This window comes from Coccomyxa subellipsoidea (assembly GCF_000258705.1).
Source record: "Coccomyxa subellipsoidea C-169, whole genome shotgun sequence".
In the NCBI taxonomy this organism is placed as follows: Eukaryota; Viridiplantae; Chlorophyta; class Trebouxiophyceae; family Coccomyxaceae; genus Coccomyxa; species Coccomyxa subellipsoidea.
In genome coordinates, this window is record NW_005178035.1 from 1,672,442 (window position 1) to 1,692,338 (window position 19,897).

General features: G+C 53.7%; 4 protein-coding genes and 1 non-coding gene across 5 annotated transcripts; 2 read left to right on the forward strand and 3 right to left on the reverse strand.

The window, feature by feature from the left end:
- Positions 1-847: 847 nt before the first annotated feature.
- On the forward strand, positions 848-4,671 carry COCSUDRAFT_66251 (hypothetical protein; the record flags this gene model as incomplete). Its single annotated transcript, XM_005647762.1, has 7 exons — positions 848-1,147; positions 1,424-1,563; positions 1,944-2,022; positions 2,166-2,267; positions 2,642-2,744; positions 3,228-3,403; positions 3,701-4,671. The coding sequence occupies 7 exons, from the start codon at positions 848-850 to the stop codon at positions 4,244-4,246; spliced, it is 1,446 nt and encodes a 481-aa protein (XP_005647819.1). The 3' UTR covers positions 4,247-4,671.
- A 209-nt stretch (positions 4,672-4,880) lies between these two features.
- Positions 4,881-4,952, reverse strand: COCSUDRAFT_t42. Its single transcript has one exon. It is a non-coding gene; the product is annotated as a tRNA-His (tRNA).
- Positions 4,953-5,247: 295 nt separating this feature from the next.
- COCSUDRAFT_36720 (hypothetical protein) lies at positions 5,248-13,430 on the forward strand (the record flags this gene model as incomplete). Its single annotated transcript, XM_005647763.1, has 12 exons — positions 5,248-5,346; positions 6,605-6,860; positions 7,983-8,213; positions 8,904-9,148; positions 9,486-9,649; positions 10,079-10,255; positions 10,660-10,725; positions 11,174-11,306; positions 11,738-11,827; positions 12,286-12,387; positions 12,781-12,975; positions 13,365-13,430. 12 exons carry the CDS (start codon positions 5,248-5,250, stop codon positions 13,428-13,430), a joined length of 1,824 nt encoding a protein of 607 aa, XP_005647820.1.
- A 195-nt stretch (positions 13,431-13,625) lies between these two features.
- On the reverse strand, positions 13,626-14,292 carry COCSUDRAFT_33295 (hypothetical protein). Its single transcript, XM_005647764.1, has one exon. It carries the CDS (start codon positions 14,286-14,288, stop codon positions 13,965-13,967), a length of 324 nt encoding a protein of 107 aa, XP_005647821.1. The 5' UTR covers positions 14,289-14,292; the 3' UTR covers positions 13,626-13,964.
- A 184-nt stretch (positions 14,293-14,476) lies between these two features.
- Positions 14,477-19,618, reverse strand: COCSUDRAFT_47573 (hypothetical protein; the record flags this gene model as incomplete). The annotated part of the gene is made up of 9 exons (XM_005647765.1): positions 19,265-19,618; positions 18,526-18,745; positions 17,940-18,158; positions 17,425-17,603; positions 16,971-17,112; positions 16,204-16,452; positions 15,729-15,884; positions 15,178-15,399; positions 14,477-14,650 (listed from the first exon to the last, which is right to left on the reverse strand). Exons 1-9 carry the CDS (start codon positions 19,429-19,431, stop codon positions 14,477-14,479), a joined length of 1,728 nt encoding a protein of 575 aa, XP_005647822.1. The 5' UTR covers positions 19,432-19,618.
- Between the last annotated feature and the right edge of the window lie 279 nt (positions 19,619-19,897).

The following is a 19,897-nucleotide window of genomic DNA, read 5'->3' on the forward strand; positions in this document are numbered from 1 at the left end:
AGCCAAGTCATGCGGCCATGTGATTGATCATTAGAATTCAGACTGCCTTGACGCGATTGCTGGAGGAGGACTCTTGGTAGTTCAACTGAAGCGTTGTGCGTGATTAGCGCCGATCTGTACGTTTTCCTTTGGGGTAGCACCATATCTGTGCTAGACCTTCAAGCCTCTCACTTTGAGGTCTTTGCGTCTCGTCCTCAGTGAATTGGCCATCTCTTCTCTTTGTTCAGTACTATATTAGAGATGGTTTGATTCTAAGGAAGACGTAGACCTTTGAACCTTGAGAATTTTGGTGAATAGAAATCATTTACGTCAAAGAGTTGTTGATCCGAGACTGGGACAACAGCAATCGTCCCCCAATTCCCTCTATGCTGTTCTCAATTGCGCAAATTTTCTAGGTTATTCTTTGAAAGGACGTCTCTGGCTCAAGGCGCCGATGTGAAAGCCTTGGAGGGCTTGACGGCGCCCACTGATCTTGTTTCAAAGACCTGGGGGATGGCGTCCAAAGGGACGCTATCGAGGCTGTCTTGTTTCGCTGCCGCTTTCAGACAACCATTCGGAATCCGTCTCCCGCCACCAGTTCCGCGCTTCCACGGCAGATCGTACTGTGCACCATGCCCCCTCCCAGCCTGCTCAGCAGCGCTGCAGGTCCCACTGCAGAAGGCGCTGAGGCAGCCTTCAAGACCCGAAATGCAGGTATCTCTCTGTTCCATGTCATCCTAGTCAGCTACTGCGATTGGCACCACTTTTGCCCCCGATCCTTGCAGCAAGATGTCAACATCAATTGGACAAGCTGCTGTCCGCCAAAAGTGCTGGTCGAGCTGACACACACTAGACGACATGTGTTGAGATGTCAAATGGTACCTGCCAGGAACTGGTTCCAGTACCGCCTCTGCCGCTGCCGCCGCCGCTGTTTCGATACGAGTTCAGGGAGCCCCTGAGGGAGGGAATTGTGCAGCAGCGTAAGGGGAGGTTTACACTGGAGGTGCTTGTGGATGGCGAGGTGCTGCTGTGTCACTGCCCCAGCACAGCCCTGCACCCCAACCGAGACCTCCTCAACAGCGGGAAGGCACGCACCCTGCACGCCCCTAAGAGAGGGCCTGGGAAAGTGGCAACTGAGACACAGAATCTAGGTGCTGCCTACCAGCCTGTAGGTATCAATGATGCATGACTGAGACTCCCATGGCCTTGAAAGAGGGCTGAAGAGCAGGACTTGATGAGCTCCCTCAGTGTCGGTTCGCCCTCTCCGTGCGGCAGTCACGCAGTATAAGCAAAGGTGACTTCTATGACGCGTGAGTGAGCTGTGCTTGCATCAGAGCAGAACAGTCTAAACAGCATTCTCCCCAGTCCCCAGAGAGGAGTCTAGTCATGTTGTGCAGCATCAGTGCATGCGTAGAGAACAATTGGAGTGTGATATTCTGTGCAGGTGCCTTGCCTGGTGTCGAGGGTGGATAACACGGTGAAGCGGCACGCCGACAGGCAGCGGCAGACGCAGCACACAGTGGAGGCAATCTCGCTGGATGGCTCACAGTCGTGGATAGGCATCAATCAGGTCATGGTCGCCAGGTGGGGAGCCAGATCTCAACCTTGCCTGCTCCTAGAATTGCACCTCTAGCAACCTTTACTTGCGACTAGAGTGGTCCGCATGAAGGCCCTTGCTTAAAAAATCCCTAGTCTGTACTCTAAATTATCTGTGATTTTGCTGTTGTTCCGAGCTCCCCAGCCCGTCAAATTGCAGCTTGATTTGAGTTTGGGCCGGGCATGTCTCTTCGGCCCCATTTTCTCAGGTGCTCCCCTAGATTGGGCGGACTAACGAGTGTCTGATGAAAAACATGCGAATAAACGAGAATTTGCCAACCCCAGCTGCCAGTGATAGAAGCGTGGGAATTGCTTTGTTGGGGGTCTAGCTGTGCAAGATCAGAACTTGGTGCTGCAATTTGGTGCAGGTACATGGGGCACTTTCTGCAGGCCGGCGGCATGCCCGAGATCTGCAGAGACCCACTAGGCCTGAAGCCAGAGCAGAAGGTGGCTGCCCTCTCTTTTACTCCTTCTTGTCCCTGATGCTCTTCACTGCTGGCCTCTCACCTGGGTTTACGCCTCATATCTACCTTCTGTACACTGTGAATGGCGCGGTCTGACTGGATGCATGATGTGGTGTGCTGTGCCAGGTGGGCAAGTGCCGCATAGACTTTGTGCATCAGGGGCGAGACACCATAGAGCTGAAGATGTTCCCTCCTCAGATCCTGCGCCCGGTCCCCCGCAATATGAAGGCAAGCCACTCTGTATCCCTTTGTCACTCTACGCGTCAACATATCTGCCTCTTTCTCGCTCTTCTGCCAGCTGGTTGCGAGAGGATCACAATGCATTGTGAATCTTGTGCTATTGGGGCCAATCGGTCCATGTCCGCCCTTTCAATGTTTCTTGCTGAGACTCTCACTGATATCCAAACATGCTGATATGCCAAGAACACTAGAAATCAGGCGCAGGACTTGCTGCCGTGCTGGTTGCTCTCAGGGTGCTGTCTCTCATGCTTGAAAGTCTCACACAGCGCCCTGACTCTGAGAGTCAAAATCAGGCATCACATCAGCTATGACTGGGCAGGAAGCAAATTAATTGACTCACTGATTGACTGATGCCTGTGCAGGGCTATGAGGCTCGGAAGTTTACCGAGCGCATCACATCGCAGCTGCACTGCATGGTGGAACACCTGCACGAACAGCGCGCTGCCCGCGGCCTGCTTGACACCGGTAAAGACTGCGAAAAGGTTTCTTTTTTCTTGCCAAGCTGCATGTTAGTGAGATATTCGTATTGTTTTTATTGCATGCCTTTCCTGCCAGAGGCGAGGTGCATCTGCAGACAAGCTGCCATATCCCACCCCTTGATGGACCTGCCAGATCCACACTTCACCCGTGGGAACGGTGCTCAGTATTTTTACCGCCCCTCCGCCAGCCGGGGCCAAGATTAGTGGTCCATGGCAGCCCTTGAGTCCCCCATCAGGCCAGCAGCCACAAGAACAGATGTTATTGTATCTACCAGTGTTGGCCCTTCCTAGCTTATTGACAGGTGCATTGTGACTCATACCTGCATGAACCTCTCCTGGTTGGCCAACACCAGCCACAGCTGCAAAATCGCAGCTGTGGCTGTTGCTTCATGCGCCAATTGAAACCTTTGGGACGCACTTCCGCCATGTATATGACCTGCTGAAGGCTGAGATCGGCTCACTGGCACAGGGACAAAGAGGGTGCGGCAGCAGCTTCCAGAGGACGACAATCCGAGGGCGATGCTGCTGATGTGCTACCAGAACAATGAGCCGCCAGTGAAGGTGCCCAAAGGGGCGCTGGCCAGCGGCAGCCCAGTCATGGCTGCGTTCTCCGCTGCTAGAAAGGCCGGCCTCGAATTCTGGCAGGTGCGGCGGTGCACCCAAACCACTTGCTCTAGGGATTGCATGCTACACAAGCAACCGCATCGCTTGCAAGGAGCACCTCTTGACGTCAGTGTGATGAGTTCTTTGGGTACAAGGGCCACGCTGTCATGGGAGCAGCCGCTCAAGTTGATCTGGCAAGTTCCCAGATCAAGGGACACATGAAGGAGCCTGCCACTGCAGCATTGCGATCAATCCTATTGCACCTGTAGAATACTCTCTCATCCCTAAAAACTGGGACATGTGCAACTCCCCCTGTCTGATAACTTGGTGCCAACACAGGTGAACATGCAGATAGACCCCAGGGGGGTGACCTTGGCCAGTTACGCGCCGCGCAACCTCCTCAAGGGGCGGCCAAAGGCACACATAGCAAAGCTGAGGGGACGCATCTATCTGGAGGAAGCCATGCAGGCTCCGAAAAAGAGCCGCCGGGCAAAAGAAGCAACGCCGGCTGTGCCTGCTCCTGTGGTTGTCCCCGGCGTGGAGGAAGGCGGTGCATTGGCAGAGGAATTGAGAGCGGTGCAGCTGCAGAAGCAGCTGAGAGAAGTTCTGTCGCTGCAAGCCTGGCTGCATCTGAAGTACGGGCCAGAGATGTGGCAGGATGACGCCACCACACTGGCAGCGCGCGTGGCGGCTGCAGAGCGCAGGGTGCAGGAAGTGCGGGGGCAGAGCCCGCAGCAGCGCTTCACATCAAGCCTGAAAGTGCCTGTCATGCTTGCAGAGGGGTTTGGTCGTGCGCCGTTGAGCCGTAACGCGCTCTTGTGCGCTGGGCTTGTGGCAGACGGCAGGGCGCAGAAAGCAAAGCAACCACACAGCGCCCTTCGATAGCAGGGGCTGTCATGTGTGACAGTGTAGAAGACTAGAAATAGGGACAATTTGGCACCGGATGACCATTTTGGGCCTGAGCACCAGGAATCTAGGCCGATCTGAGACAGACTGTCTCCTTGATGCTTATGCAAGCAAGGCTATGGCTGTTTTTGCTGTGGGCTGCTCTGCGGGTTTCATGCTCCTTATCACAGTCTGTACAGTAAGGCATGCAGGTAATTTGCTGTGTGACTAGCATGAACACGGGCAGCATTTGTTGGTCCCTTTATCCAGTGTGGGCGAAGCACACCAGTGTGGGCACTGCTGAACTGATGCGACATTTGTATTACTGCCATGCGCAAGGGAGAACGGGCTGGAGGGTCTGACCTGGACTAGATCAGGCAATGCTACACTGACCTTGAGTGCACATTATTAATCTATGCAGGATTGAGGGAAAATCCCGCCCACCAACATAGCGTCATGCACGGTGCTCTCAGCATGCATTCACACAGAAGCAACAATGACATTCAATGTTGGCATTGTATAGATCGTCGTCGCAAAAAAACAGTTTCAAGGCAGGAAGATGGGCCCAGGAATCTCAGAAGGCATGATCCGGAAGAGCCCTGTTTGCAAAAAAATTTGCAAGATCGAAAAAAGTTGTCGAAGCAGGGAATCGAGCCCTGGTCTCCACGGCCACAACGTGGTGTACTAACCACTATACGACATCGACGCCTGGGAGGGCCCGCTGCAATGGTTTTACCCAATGCCGAGATGTCAACAGTGGATTATTTGCAACCTATATACCGCTTCATCCCCATTCCCAGCAACACTAGAACTTGTTCTGAGAGCCCCAGCGACAATAGAAACTATTTATCGAAGGAAGTGAATTGAGCCAGGGGACACCGTGCAGCACTGGGCGAAGGGTGGGAATTTTCGGTGGAAGGCCCTGGAAAACAGGATGAACGATCTGTGAAATAGAGACCTACTGGGTGAAGAGGTCTCAGCGTAATCCATCACTGGTCAGGATGCTGAGTGCTGTTCAGTTTGTGGACAAGGAACTTGCCAATCGATCGTTGGTAGAGGAGAAGAAAGCCAAGAAGAAGGAGAAGAAAAAGGAAAAGAAGGTCAGGGTCGCTCCACTTTACTGCTGCAAATTCCAATCGAGCATGACTTTTGATGCAAATTGTCCTGTTTGTAGCATATTTTGATGCCGGCATTAACTGCCTGATCTGACCTACAATGCAGAACTGTTCTGGCACGCTTGCAGTCTGGCTGGTCCAGCGCATTGCGCTCATGATCCGATTTTCATGCTGACTGGTATCACTGCTCTGTCCTTACCTCATGTCTGCTGTTACGCACAGGAGAAGAAGAGGCTGCAGAGGCAGCAGCGCAGAGCTGCAAGAGGACAGGGTGACGATCCAGGTATGTGGCTTCCAGGGCCTCTTAATCGAAGATAGATTGTCTTATCAAGTACTTGCTACGCTCTTCAGCCTCCACTGTCTATTTCTGTCTATGCAGCATGCGTGTCATTGACACTTCTGCAGCTGCATGCAGCTTCCAGGCTAGGTGCCCCAGAACATTCCTCCCTGCCTGCACCCAACTCCTCGCTCAGCCAGTGCTGGACTGCAGGTCATGACTCGGTGTCTGGCTCGGACAGCGATGCTGCCATCCAGCGAAGGGGTGACGGCTCACCTTCGGGGCAAGTTCAGACAGACAGCAGACCCCTCCCAGAGGATGGGTCAGCTGTGGCAGCTGCAGGGGAGGCGGCAGCAGCTGTGGCAAGGGAGGACTGGATGACTACGGCGATGCCGCGGGCCAAAGCAGAAGCCACCGAGGTTGACCAGGCGGCAGAAGCAACCCCAGAGCAGCCCAAGAAGGTATTCACTGTTGCCTTTGCATTGATGTGACTTTGGAGTAAGTCGGTGATGCGTGCCTGCTTTAGTACCATGCTATGGCAGGAGCACAGAGTATGCTGTGCTGTACATTTCAGGATGGTGAGTGGAGGCGTCCAGCTTCTTAGCTGAAGCAAGCACATTGATATTGGGTGCCATCTCATTTCGCCCAATCAGGAACACCATTGTCTGCAACACTGAGCAGTTGCAGAGCTCATGTGCACCGGTTTGATATGCATTGACAAAGGGGTCATCTGTATTCACTTATAAAATCTTGTGCACCGGCTGGCCGGGGGCGGAAATTCTGAGCACCGTGCCCACGGTGGATTGGGTCTTGCTTGGATCTGGTGAGTCCAACAAGGGGTACGATTGTGGCAGCCTTTGAGTTCAGCGTGTCTGCAGGACGTACTTTGCCTCTTGGCAGGAAATGCGCGGAATAATAATTATAATGATAAAATCTCGTGACTTGAAAAATATCCGTTCATCACAGGCAAAGGAGCTGAATGTCTACTGGAAGGATGGAGGGGACGGCGTCCCAGACAAGCCCGCCAGAGAGCCGTCCAAATCTGGCATCATCCCCACGGCCAAAGCAGGCGACGGCGGCGCCAGCTGGCGGCTCAAGGCGCTGAAACGCGCACAGACGGCCGCGGCCGAGGAGGGCCGCTCGGTGAACGAGATCGTCTCCGAGCGCTTCAGCTCTCTCAAGGACCTCACCGCCAGCCTCACCGAGCAGCGCGCAGCGCCCTGTGAGCCATCCTCACTTGCTTTTCTTGTGCGCATGCAGCACATCTGATGGACGCCACACGTTCCCTTTCAGTATGCGCAGCAGTGATCTGTGCATGCGGTCTGATGAATGCGTATTAAATGCTGGCATGCTTCAAATGATGCACATCATAGGCAGGTCTATAAGATGTGCGGGATTTGAATACAGGCTGATCTTGGGTGCCACATTTTGACAAATTGATGAGCACAATTGTCCCATCTGTGCATTGAAGACGGACAGACCATTCTTGCCCATCATTGTGTCGAAACATAACACCATATTTAAAGAGCAAGAGGTATGGCAAAGCAATTCAATGCGTCTTGCAGCCATGGAAAGGACATGGAAGATAGTAGGGGATTATTGTCTGTCGCAGCAGGGGTCACCCACCTGTGCAAGTTAGACGAAGGGCAAGCATTGGAAAATGAGTGAAGTCAAAATCCTTTGTCTAGACAAAAGGACCATTCTTGCTTGTCATTGTGTCAAAAGACAGCACAATAAATGGCGAGCAGGAGGCCTCGGGCTTTGGACCTTGTAACAATAAAAGTCATAATGCAAAAACTGTTGTTGCAGCGATGGGGCACGCGCATGCGGCGCGGGAGCGCAGGGGAGGGGACGCCCCCCGACGTGACCGCCAGCCGGACAACGCGAAAGACCAGGACGGCCGCGGCGGCGCGCACTATCTGGAAGACGTGCGCAGCTCCGCCTCGCAGATGCGGCGGCCTTCCGAGGGATCCTCGCTCTCCTGGAGGTAAATTTCATGCAGGCTACAGGCGGGAGGCATCCTTGATGCTTGTGCAACCGTCGAGCTGGGAGGCAATCTTGTTCTTGCTCGCTACGAGTCGCTGTGAATGGGGTTAGCGAACCTGCTAGGAGAGAAGGCTTTCTATGGGATTGAGGACTGACAAGGTCAGAAAAGTTTGGTCATGCAGGCTGATTAGTGCTTGCATTTTGACAGATTACCAAGTCAAGTGAATGTGAACCATATGTGGGGCTTTACCGAGTCAGCGTTGTCATTGCAGGCGTGGGAAGGCTACTGACCGGGACGACAGCCGGCAGAATGGCGGTAGGCGAGCGGACGACCAGCCGAGCACATCTGGGAGGGAAGGGAGGGAACCCCACAGCAGAAACGTGGAGGACCGCCAGAACAGGCAACGGGAGGCCAGCAGCGGTGGTGGCCGCGGTCCCCGCGGCGGAGGCAGAGGTAGGCGGGGGGACCCTCTCGGCCGGCCGGCAGACGCTGCCGTGCTGCGCGGCGCGGCTGCGGCTCTCAATGAGTTCTCCAACGACGGCAGCTTCCTTGATAGCTTCAAGGGGGCCGCTGATTCCGCAAAATCTGGTGTGTATCTGCATACCTTTGCATATAAGCCATCCCTGCCTCAAGAATCGCTTATTGCGAAGTGCTGAAGTACTTGAAGCTCAATGAATCCTGTGGGACAATGTCTGTAAGCAGCAGTGGGGAAGCCGGTGTGTCTGAGTGGGGATATAAATTAATTTCAGTAATATCTTACTTACATCCTGAATTCTTGGGTGTCGTGTGTGTAGGCTCGGCAGCACCAGAGGACAGAAGTACAGAGGACGCCAACGGAGACGGCCAGGCCGGGGGGCTGCGCCCCGATCAGCTGGCGAGGCTGGGCGCTGAGTCAGACAATGACATGGGCGGTGACGAAGCAGGCGCAGATGTGGCAGGAGGAGCGGGTGTAGTGTTGGACAGGGCAGACCATGATCACGTGGGTGGAGTCTCGCAGACCGGCGCAATCGCGGGCAACTTTGCCGCTGCCTTGGCTCTCAGAGCTCGATTGACAGGTGAGCAGGTCCCTCCTAATTCTTTTTCTGTGTTCCCATTAAACCTGTGAAAGCTAAGCACATCTGAAAATGTCTATGTATCTGAAGCATGTTCTCCCGCACAAGACGCTGGAGGAATGACCTGAAGTTGCAAATGTGGCCATCAATTCCTCACAGATCGCTTAAGCCGGGGATGTGTGAGTGTGAAGACTGCTGGCTCACGGTGTGTATCTGCTGTACACAGGGGATCCGGCAGAGCCGAGCGGAGGAGGGAACTTTGGCGCGGCGGCCGCGCTGCGCGCGCGGCTGCTGGGCCGGGGGCCCCCCGCTGCGGCGGCGGGTGATCCCACTGGGGGGACGGCCAAGCGGGAGGTGGTAATCCTCCCCCAGGTGGACGCGGGCGGCAGAGCCGTCCCCGGAGCCTTCGGTCGCGATTGCGCCGGCGAAGGTGCGCTCTCTGCCCGCCTTGTTGACGGTTGCCCCTTTCTGGTATGCACAATTGGCGACTCTGATTTGGAGTATGTCTGCACTTCCATTTTACTCTAAATGCAGTACTCCATCATGGCATTACTCTGTTATTTTAGGTCCAAACTAATTGATTAACGACAGGAAAGCAAGTGCCCCTAGCCTCGCAATACGCATACTTGATCAGATGCAGCGGCGCAGCATGGCATGGCTCTCTGTCATACACTACCGCATCAGGTGTCCTAGGCCATGGACTCGACTTGCACCCTGCTACGCCGCACAAGTATGCATGCTGATCAAGCAGTGAGATCACTAATTCAAATTCAAACACTGCGCAGGGCTGATTGACGGGGGCCGCAAGCCGAAGCGGCTGCAGCGCTACGACGCGCCCGGGGAGAAATCGCGCTATTTTGCGGACGATGACGCGGCCGATTTAGGGACCCTTGTCAAGCGACAGCGCTACGAGGGGGCCGAGGACATCGACGCCAACCTGGCCGACAACATCGCGCGCAAAGCCCGCTACAAGTGAGTGCAATCCATGTTTGCCTGTACAGGACCATGCCGTGAGAAATGTCTGCTATGTACCTATGCGCCCCCATGTCTGTGTGCCTTTTGGGGTGCGCGGTTCCCCTTCTTCGTTTCTTGGGATGCAGCCCCAATGGGGATGGCTGCTGGATAGTAGGGAAGGGCATGAGAGAGCATGGCAGAGGGGGTGTGAGCTTCTTGGGCAGTTACCGTCTTGTCGGCGGTGCTCAGCAGTACATACTGTCTCTAGGAGTGGCAGACTTTACCTGCTGTGACTGGCAGCATACTGCATGGGACACATCTTGCTATGCCGACATGCACATAGGTCTTGAGGAACGATGCTGTGATCAGAGAAGAGCGATGCCACATCAGCACCAGCTCTTGCACGTCAAATTTGTGACGTAATCAAGGGGAATGACTTATTTGCAGAGGAAATGAGCTTGATGTGGATGAGGAGTACGACCACGATGGCGGCCTTGCGATGTACGAGTCGCGCAATAAAAAGGGAACGCGCGAAAAGCAGGCCCAGCGCCAGAAGGCCGCCCAGATCGCAGACTACAGGTGCGCATGCCTGAGCGAATTCAGTTGCACTTACGCCTTTGTGAAGTTCATCTCGCTCTGTGGAGGACATGGGTTCAAGGCCCAGAACTTTTCTTGAAGTCTTTTGGACGTGCATGCTACATTGGCATTGGCGGCTCAACACCCAGGTCCCAAGTCCGGTTCTTTCAAACTTTTTCAATGTCCTGAGATTGAAATCTCAGTGGCTGCCACCCAGTTGACATTCCATGCCAGCCTGCGACGCAACACTCGTGACCCTGGGACAGACGTGGTTTGTGCGTTTTGGGCGGCAAGGAATGTCAGCTGGGTGAACGACCAGCCGAAGGTCACCGCAGTATCAAATTACCAGGGCTCCAAATTTCTTGAATTTGACCTGGATTTGAACTTGAACATGAAATATGCTGTAGGCGCGCCAGCAATGCGGTGGACGCGTGCGCGTACTGCTTCAGCAGCAAGCGGCGGTTGCGCCACTTGACCGTCGCCATTGGCCAGACCGCCTACCTCATGCTGCCGCCCAAGTGGGTCCACCCTTTCCGGACTCTGACCTCTACATCTGTGCAGCGGTCCACAAGCTGCTGTTCCAGATTTATCGCAGTTTGCGAAGGAATTATGACCAGCCTGTGGCATCCTTGTGTTCGTACAGCCAAGACGGGTTGTTGCATGAGGTACAGCCGTGTGGGTGCTTGACAGTGCTTCAAGGCAGAACCCACCAGGACGTTGTAGGTGCAGTTTTGCCGTGCCCACGTCGAGCTAATGTTAAATGCCTTGAAAAACAAGGAGTGAGATTTGAGAGGAAAGGATCTTTTGAATATTTTGTGTGCACAGGGGCACTCAGCTTTACACTTGTGTTGTTGTTTGTCAGGACTATGTTGGCAGGCCCTTGATGAAACCACATCAAGCTCATCCAAGCGTCCTGCAGGACAATGCATTTTTGAAGTTTTTTCAAATTCGAATTCGAATTCGCAGGGGGCGGCTGGTGCCGGGCCACTGCCTGATAGCGCCGCTCGATCATGTGGCCAGCACTCGCCAGGCGGACGAGCACGTCTGGACCGAGATCCGCAACTTCAAAAAGTGCCTGCTGCAAATGTTCATGGCCCAGGTGACTCAGCCTCTCCTGGGGTACTAACGGAGCCGTCCTCGCTACCCAAAGGATGAAATGCTAGTCCCATCCGGGAGCAATGAAATATGTGGGGGATCCGCCAGCATTCTTGTAGGTTGCATGCGAGCTGCTGTTGATGACACACCATTATGTGTTGCTGGCCGCTTGGTGATGACTCGAGGTACCCTTGCCCTGCAGTGCTTTTGAGTGTCTGCATTCTACATATTAGATGAAAACTGCGCTCATGAGCAGTGATCATGAAGCATCGCCCTTCCCAACAAAAGATCCTGAAGGGCGCGTTCTTGAGACACTCCCTGCCGCTGAATGATTGTCAGACCAGAAGATAGCTGGCGCTTTCTGAGGGATGCAACAAAACTATGCAGACAGCAAATCGGCTGTTTGACAGGCTTCTGCTGGGGCTACACTCGCAGGGCAAGGACGTGATATTCATGGAGACTGCCAAGCGGCTAGGAGATGCGCGCAGCCATGGCTTTGTGGAGTGTATACCTGTGCCTCCAAAGGTGAGCAGCTTTCTTGCGTGCTCTGTGCCACAGTGGGCTTCTTTCTCTTTGCCTCAGCATGGATCCTGGTATGCTGGAGTCCGCATTCTCAAGGTGTGCATGACAAAGTTGTAACAGGGCTATGGTGAAGGTGGGGTGTGTTCCTTTCACAGTAAGGTTTCCTTTCTTTGGCCTAGCACGGCATTCATGATTTTGCGTTACGCCGAATTCTACATTTTGAGGCGTGCTTGGCGGAATTGCGCATGGCGCGCGGTGTCTTGCTTGACGCTGAAATCTGCATGTGGAAATTAGTAGTATGACAGAGTGGTGCCACGCCGACATGGCGGCTCGGACGGGGTGTGCTTTATGTCCAGGTGGCGTTCTCATTTTTGGCCATTATTACGGTGTCCAGCACTTTTCTTGGACTCTGGAATCTGCATCAAGATTTAGTAAAGTGACAAAGCCCTGCCCCTGCCCAGGTGGCGGCCAAGGCGCCGCTGTACTTCAAGAAGGGCATCGACGACGCGGAGAGCGAGTGGGCGCAGCACCACGCCAAGCGCTGGATTGACACCTCAGCCAAGGTGACTAACTGTTTCCCCGCTGAGTTCTTTTCACTTGCAATGGTGCTTGATGCACCTCATTTGCACAGAGTGCTCTTGCCTGTGCACCTAGGCCTCCATAGGTACTGAACTAATTGATGGTTACTGTACCTGCACCCATCTAAAAAGCAGAATCCTAACTCATTGACTGAGTACCCTGGGGAAGCTCTTGCATGCAATGTGGGCCTGCTGCAGCTGATGTATCTTTGTATATGACCTCCTGTGAACAGAACAACATCCTGAAGGGCAAGCACGTGCGCCGTCTAGCAGCGCCGGAGATTCACCTTGTTTACCAGCGTATAAGGGAACGCATTTGTGCCTGCTGTGAGTCTGCGTAAACCTCTGCAACCCTGAACCTTAATTCTAATACTGCAGGGGTTGCGTGGCTGCATCCCACCGAACTTCCCCTACTTTGCGGTGGAGATGGGACTGGCGAGCGGCCACGTGCATGTGATAGACGACGAGTCATCCTTCCCCGACAGCTTTGGCCGCGGCGTGCTGATCGGGCTGCTGCAGCTGCCGGCGGAAGACATGCACCGCAGCGCCAAGCAGGAGAGCGTCGCCGTGCAGGTTTGTCCGTCCCGGCCGCAACTGCACAGTTGGAAATTCAATCAATGTTTGATACAGGGCATCAACTCCACAACTGCCAACACTGTGGTGCCTGCTTCTTGACTCGCAAGAAACGGCCAAGGCTGCAAAAAGTCAGCACGAAGGGGAGGGCATTTTCAGCAGGAAACAGTGGGCTTCCTTTTGCAACGATTACTGGCAGAGGTGAGTAAGCATGCATGCAACTGGTGTAGTGCAGGGCTGCGATGTCCAGCGCTTCTGACTGCTTCCTGGTACTTTGTGTTTCTGATAGCAGGGGGGGATTGAACGGTTGGAATGTGCGAGCTGCTTCCAAATCTCAAGAGAGAGCGCCTCATTTTTATTCTCATATTGGGTTGGACTGCTTGCTGCAGGAGCAGTGGGTGGCAGAGTTTGGAGATCTGTGGGACCCCTACGATTGGACCAAGCAGCTTGAGTAATTTCAATTTCATCCAATTTTAGCGGATTGTTGTGTCTTGTGGAGCCAACGGCAGGGCATTGAAGGGGACCATGATGTGCTTGCAAAATGAGGCTATTGCAAATTTGTGGTTGGCGTGCACTGCGCATGTAAGAGAAGATCTCTAAAGCTGATCAACGATGGAACTAAAAATGGAAAATATGGTCGACACAAGACCGCTTGAAAATTGCATTACAGCCAACTCTCAGTGAAAAGACACGTGCCTGATCTGTTGGGCAAGAGAATTTCAGAACGAGCCTGGAAACAAGACTTCTGAGAGCATGCAAGTCAGATGCTCCCAGCAAGAATGTACAGTGATAGACACTTCAGCTCGGCCAACCTTCCAGGTTGCTTTGAAAACAAACGGATACAAAATGCATCACGCAATGCTACCTTCTAGCTGCAAAGAATACCTCGGTTGATGGGTTGACAAACAATAGCGTGGCAGCTCGCACAATGGCGATCAAAAACTGCCACGTTCAACTTTGACAATATTGTCCTGGTTGCTGCTATGTTGTCAACATGCTGTTTCGGTGGCCCCAATACACCCATTTCCTGAAAGGCATTTGCCAGATTGATCTGCCAGACTAATTGCTATACCTATCCGATAATCCAGCATGCGTATGTGATATTGCCTCAGCTGCGAAGCTACAGCACACCAGGATATTGGCGCGCAAGGTGCTGTGAAAATATGTATACAAAGCAAATCCGCCCTAGTGACATGGTGAATCATGCAATTAACACAGCCCTGTGCAGTTGCTGTCAGGCTGCTGTTGTCAGACTGAAGCTGACAGACTGATGCGTTGTAGTGCCCAACTCCCCACCAAACAGGTTTATGCATCCAGCAGCCAAAGTTCCACTGGATTTGTCCTGTTCTAATTAGCCTCTTGTGATCAGCTAATTTTGAGGCACCCCACGGTGACAGCCACGCTATATGCTGCTCTGAGCTAAGTTCTGCTCCACAGCAAGCGCTGCATAAGTAGTTTAAAAGAAAAAGCACTCTGCTCGGTATTCCTCACTGAGAAATCCTCAGCTGCGCGCTGTCAGGGAGTGGTAGGGTGCTAGAGTTCCGAGGGAGCTAAATGCGCCGAGGGAGTTGTAGCGCATGGATCCCTTGGAGCCCTCCAGCAGCTTGCCAGCTGGCGAGCCAGGGAACGCCACGCGAGACGCCTCCTCCGGCAACAGCGCTAGATCCTTAATTCCCTGCACCCGCATGCATGCAAAATTCAAATATTGCATAGTTGTGCGGTCATGCCAATTTATGAGGTTGATCCCCTGTAAGCCATGTCCGCCTGGAACTATAGTTCTACTGCCATCGTTCGGTATCAAACCTGTGCATATTTCCTTGCATCTCCCCGGGGGCTATTGGGCTCTCTAGTCTGTAGCAGCAGCGCTATACTGCAGCAGAGATGCGGAGGCACACCAGGCAGTACATCTCAGAGACCTGCCTGATCTACTTCCTCTTCACTTTATCAACTCACTGCACTCACTATGTGCAAAATGCAAGATTATCCCGGGTGCAAAACAAACACACAAGAAGATGAGAACGTCACAGGGAATGCCCCCTTGCTGCACCATTTGTAGCTGCCAGGGCAGATCCACTAGGAACCCCCCTTGGCCTGCCATGCCTGATCTTGTATTTACCAGGACAAGAAAATCATCGCACGCAACGCACATGATTCTCCATCATTGGGGGGGAATTGGGCATGTCGCAGGGAACCGCCCCCTACCTGCACCATTTGCCTCTGCCAGGGTAGGTCCACTAGGAATCCTCCGTGGCCCGCCGTGGGGTGGTACATGACAGTCGCGGTTGTGTGCGCGTCCGAGATGTGCTTCGCGACTAAGGGTGACGGCACGAGATCATCGGCGTCCGATAGGATGACTAATGCATGCGGCGGCATGTCCTCCGGCCACAGCATCAGCTCGTGCCACAGGAACTTTCGGCAGAAGGTCTGCGCGCATTAGTCACACAGGCAATCAATAATCTTGCTTGTACCCAACTTGTTGATCTCATGTAGAGTCATGGGCTTTCGTCAAGTACATTGATGCACGGGAATCCATCAGATCACATCAAGAAAAGTAGGTAAACTTGTAGATTTGGAGCCCCCTAGATCTCTCTTAACGGGGCGTCTTTCCATTTATGACAGCTATGTGTAACAGCAATGCAGGTCGATCTGGTTTGTATCCTGATGAGGTTTGGCTGCAAGGCTGATGGAGCCAGTGGCATTGATATTGGGTACAGTGCAAAACCTGAGGTGATGTATACGGGAATTTGGCCCACCTCTGCAATGATGAGGTCTCGTGAGAAGAGGAAGCGAGCGGCGCCGAGGATGCCGGTGATGGAGCCCAGAACATCGGCCAGCTTGGGCACGCGGTACACAAAGTTGTACAGAAGCTGCGGATAGCACGTCAGGAAGCAGACGGGGTCGATCAACGCCTGCACAAAGAACCAGTTGCAATCAAAACTAAGCCAGTACAAGACATTTGGTGAAGAAGACAAGGTGCTGCCTGCAAGAAAACCTCTTGATGAATGCAAAACATTGCCCAAGGCTCTTTCACGTTGGCATAAATTTTTCGAACATCAAGTGACTACTTGCAGAATCACACATGACATGCTGGCAGAATCGAGCACCAAAACATCACAAGTGTGTTACAAGCCAGGAAGCAGTAACACAGCTTTCTGATCATGCATCACATAGTGCATGAGGGAACGGTGCAATTGGTTGTGCATTCAACTTTGAATTTAAAACACTCACCACGGAGTGCACGAGCGAGCGGTGCAGCTGGCAGATACGGGAGACGCAGAAGGTTCCGTAACTGTGCGCCACAAAGCAGGCGCCCTCGTAAGTGTGCCGCCACAGAATTTGCGCCGCTGCATGCGCCACGTCATCGACCGATCGGCTGCGCATCTGCAGCCTAAGGCCAACGTGGGGGGCTTCCAGCAGGATCATGGGCGAGTCGGGGCAGGCCCACATGGTCTGCTGGATCAGGCCCAGGTAGGGGACCTGCTCAGGGGGGCACAGAATTGGTGGTGCAGGGTTTTAAGGCTCACCCTAAATGTGCATATGTACCCTCGAAAAGTTAAAAATCAGGTCTGCTGGATCATGCCCAGGTAGGGGACCTGCAGTGGCATGGCAGGGGACCGTCACGCGGGTGGGGGGACCGTCAATTACCGTATGTGGGGGGACTGCATGCCATGCAGGTGGAGAAAACGTGAATTAGGCTGGGAGCCCACATTCAGTGCCAGCATAACACCATATACGCACAGCCTTGACATCCTGGGGAAAGCAAGTAATGCAAAGCAGTTGCACTTGGCCCGAATGCGGGCCAAGCGACTTTGTCTGGAAGCTTGTGGAGGCAAGGCGGCGCTTTGGCTGATCGGCAGGGGCCGCCTTAGGCATTGATGTTAGCTTGCTCACCTCTTAGAAAAGTGGGAGAAGGTTGCTATAGATTAATAAGGAAACCTTCAAGCAACACCCATTTTGAGGGACAAAGAGGAAAGACAGAGAGAGGGAACGCGCACCAGACCGAGGCCGACGCCGTGCATGAAGAAGATGGGCCGTGGCTCCGCCTCTGCACAGTCGTCCGCCTCGTCCGATCGCAGCGACGAGAACGAGTCACCCCTCCGGTGGATTATGCTCTTCTGCCGCAGCAGCCCCCCGCCCCTGCCGCACAGCACACTGCTCAAAACTTCACCTACGATCTAATTTCTCTTGTGCAGCTATATAGAACACAGTCACTGAGAAGCAGCAGAAACCAATCCAGGTCTTTCAACCCCTTTGTTCAGCAAGACTGCCCAAGACGGAGAATTCTGCCACTGAGCACATCTTGACGGCTTGCCATGTAGATCCCTATCGCACCCACCTTGATTAGACACTTGTGCATCTTTTGGCATTTTTCTAAATAGGGCTAATTAATAGCATAAAATTTATTCTATTAATACCCCTGGGTATAACCACGGTGTGGTCCACACCCACCTGCTGAGGGTGGATGGGTCGATCTCAGCATCCTCGCTGGCGTGCGGTGACACGGTGGGTGATGTCATCGGTGACACCGTCGGAGTCGTGCGCCGCGACCGAGTTGGCGTCGGCGGCGGCGAATCGGCGGCGGCCGGCCGGGCCGGCCGGTTCGGCTGCCGGATCCAGTATGTGAAGCCCTGCGCGCATGCGCCAACATCCGCAAGTCAATTTTTTTGTGTGTGCCTGCTGCACCCACTTGCGTGTGCTTGTTACTTCCTTTGGCCGATCTTGTTTCACGGCTCACACTTAATTTTGGCAGGAATTTGCCCTCAGGGCAGTGCCATGACCATCGTTTTCTAGCTCTAGCTCTAGATACAGTGCTGTGCCCTTGTTTCAGTGTTGATGTTCCTGAGTGCCTTATGACAACACAAAGCCATTCTGTGACGCCCTTCTCTGAAAGGCGTCCGCATGGCAATCCTGTGGCCCATGGCACTTGGGCCAAGTTATGGTCTAGTGCGGAAGCCTCCACGCACCTGACAGCAGTCCTTCCTGAAGCCCATGCAGCGCAGCATGGTTGCGCCGAGCAGCGAAGCCGCCTCGCTGGCAATGTGCAGCGCCAGAGGCTTGGGCAGCACTCGCAGGTCCTCCCACACATGTGCCATGAAGCTGATGTCAGCGTTGCGCCCCTCTGGGAAAGTTGCCCCCCATTCCGCCTCCATCTGCCTCACAAATATCTTCGTCGCCGCTTGCAGCTGCAGAGACCACACACACTTCTCTTACTGTTATTGTCACACGCTTTTCCTCCCGGAGGCAAGGTTTGTTGTGCAGGCGAGCTGCATGGGTGAAGCCCAGTCTGGTCATGCCAGGTTGTCATGGCTGGACATTGCTCAGTGAATCTCATGCTGAGCCACACCAAAACACTCTTCCATTACACCCTACAAACACTTATCATACTGACACAAACTGCCGCAGCCGTGCCTTGAGGCTTGTGTATCTATACTGAGACACATGCCTGCTAGTTTAACAACAAAACTGGCAGACATTACAGGCCGACATGGCCGACAAACTGGTGCGAAACTGAAGTGTATCTGCGCACAGGTGGAGAGTGTATCTGCGCACCCGCGGGGGCAGAGTGTCCATGGTCCGGTTGTAGAAGCCGTAGGCCACGAAGTCCTCAACGTTCCCTCTGCGAATGCATGCATAAGGCGCGCCGTGGAACCAGCCGCTCAGAAACTGCTCGATGCACATGCAGCCATTCAGCTGCAGAAAGCGCCTCTTGACCTCTGCCACCCTGTGAGCCTCGTAACGCGTCTCCACCCTCTGGTTTATTATGTGGTACCTGCGCAGAGGTGTCGGCGCTCAACTGCGTGTCAACTGCGAGGGGTGCACTTCGAGCACTCTGCAACGAGCAAGCTCATGCCAAGTGCTTGCTTGTACTGTAAGAGAATGCATTGATCTGGTAAGGCATGACAGCCTGCAGTTAAAGAACAAGCAGCGGAGGCAGGGCACGCCAGTAAAGCTAAACTATTTGCCAGCTGAGTTGAGCACCACAAAGACGAGCGTGCAGCTCCATTACTGATTCTTGGGACGCTGATAGCACAGATGCAACAATGTGTCGCATGGAGAGCAGGCAGTTGGGCCTCTAGGTGCAGTCCAATGTTTCTCTGAGCCACCATCACTCTCAGGACGCCTGTTGTACAACTTTGACGAGCAGAGCGTCGTGATCAGGGTATTGCTGGCTAACAAGGACAATTACACAATATAAAAGTTGCTGCATACTTCTTGAAAAATTTCATAGGGTACAGCCTGTACAAACAGGGGTCGGAGGATGGCTGCAACGTTGGAGACAGAAACGTACCGCCAAGTCTGCCAGATGTAGAACGCCACCTCTATGCAAAGCCATGCCACCACCAACTGAGCAAAAAGGCTCCGCGTGTCCGCCCAGGTTTGGAGCAGGTACAGCGACGGGCCTGCCGCAAGAGTCACCGGAACTGATCGCCAACTGGCCGCCGACAGGGCAGACATCGTTGCCCTGCCTGGTTGGCTCCTGTCACAAGGACCTTAATAACCGCATAGCCTCGTTGGTGAAGTCCAGCTCGGACAGGGGCTCGTTCTAACGCAGCAAGCTAGCTGCTACCTGATGTCGGGGCCAGGCAACCGTTTACTTGTAATTAGTGGCCGGCAAGTGACATCTACTAGTTTTACAATGGCTGCATCAATAATCCGCAATGAAGCTCGTCGAGACGTTGTGGGCTCCCATCAGCACCTGTGCTGGCCCTCCGGACTTTGACATTGTGTCAGAAGCCCTATCGGATACATATTCACCCTTCTCAAAGACGCGCTATTATAAGCCTAGCTGTCCTTGTTCAAAGTGCCGATCAATGAGATTCGATCTGAGGCACTGGAGACAAAAAGGGTGCAATTGCACTGTGATCGTTCAAACAATTACTGAGAAGGACCATTGAATGGAGACAAGCAAGTGAGGCCTGGT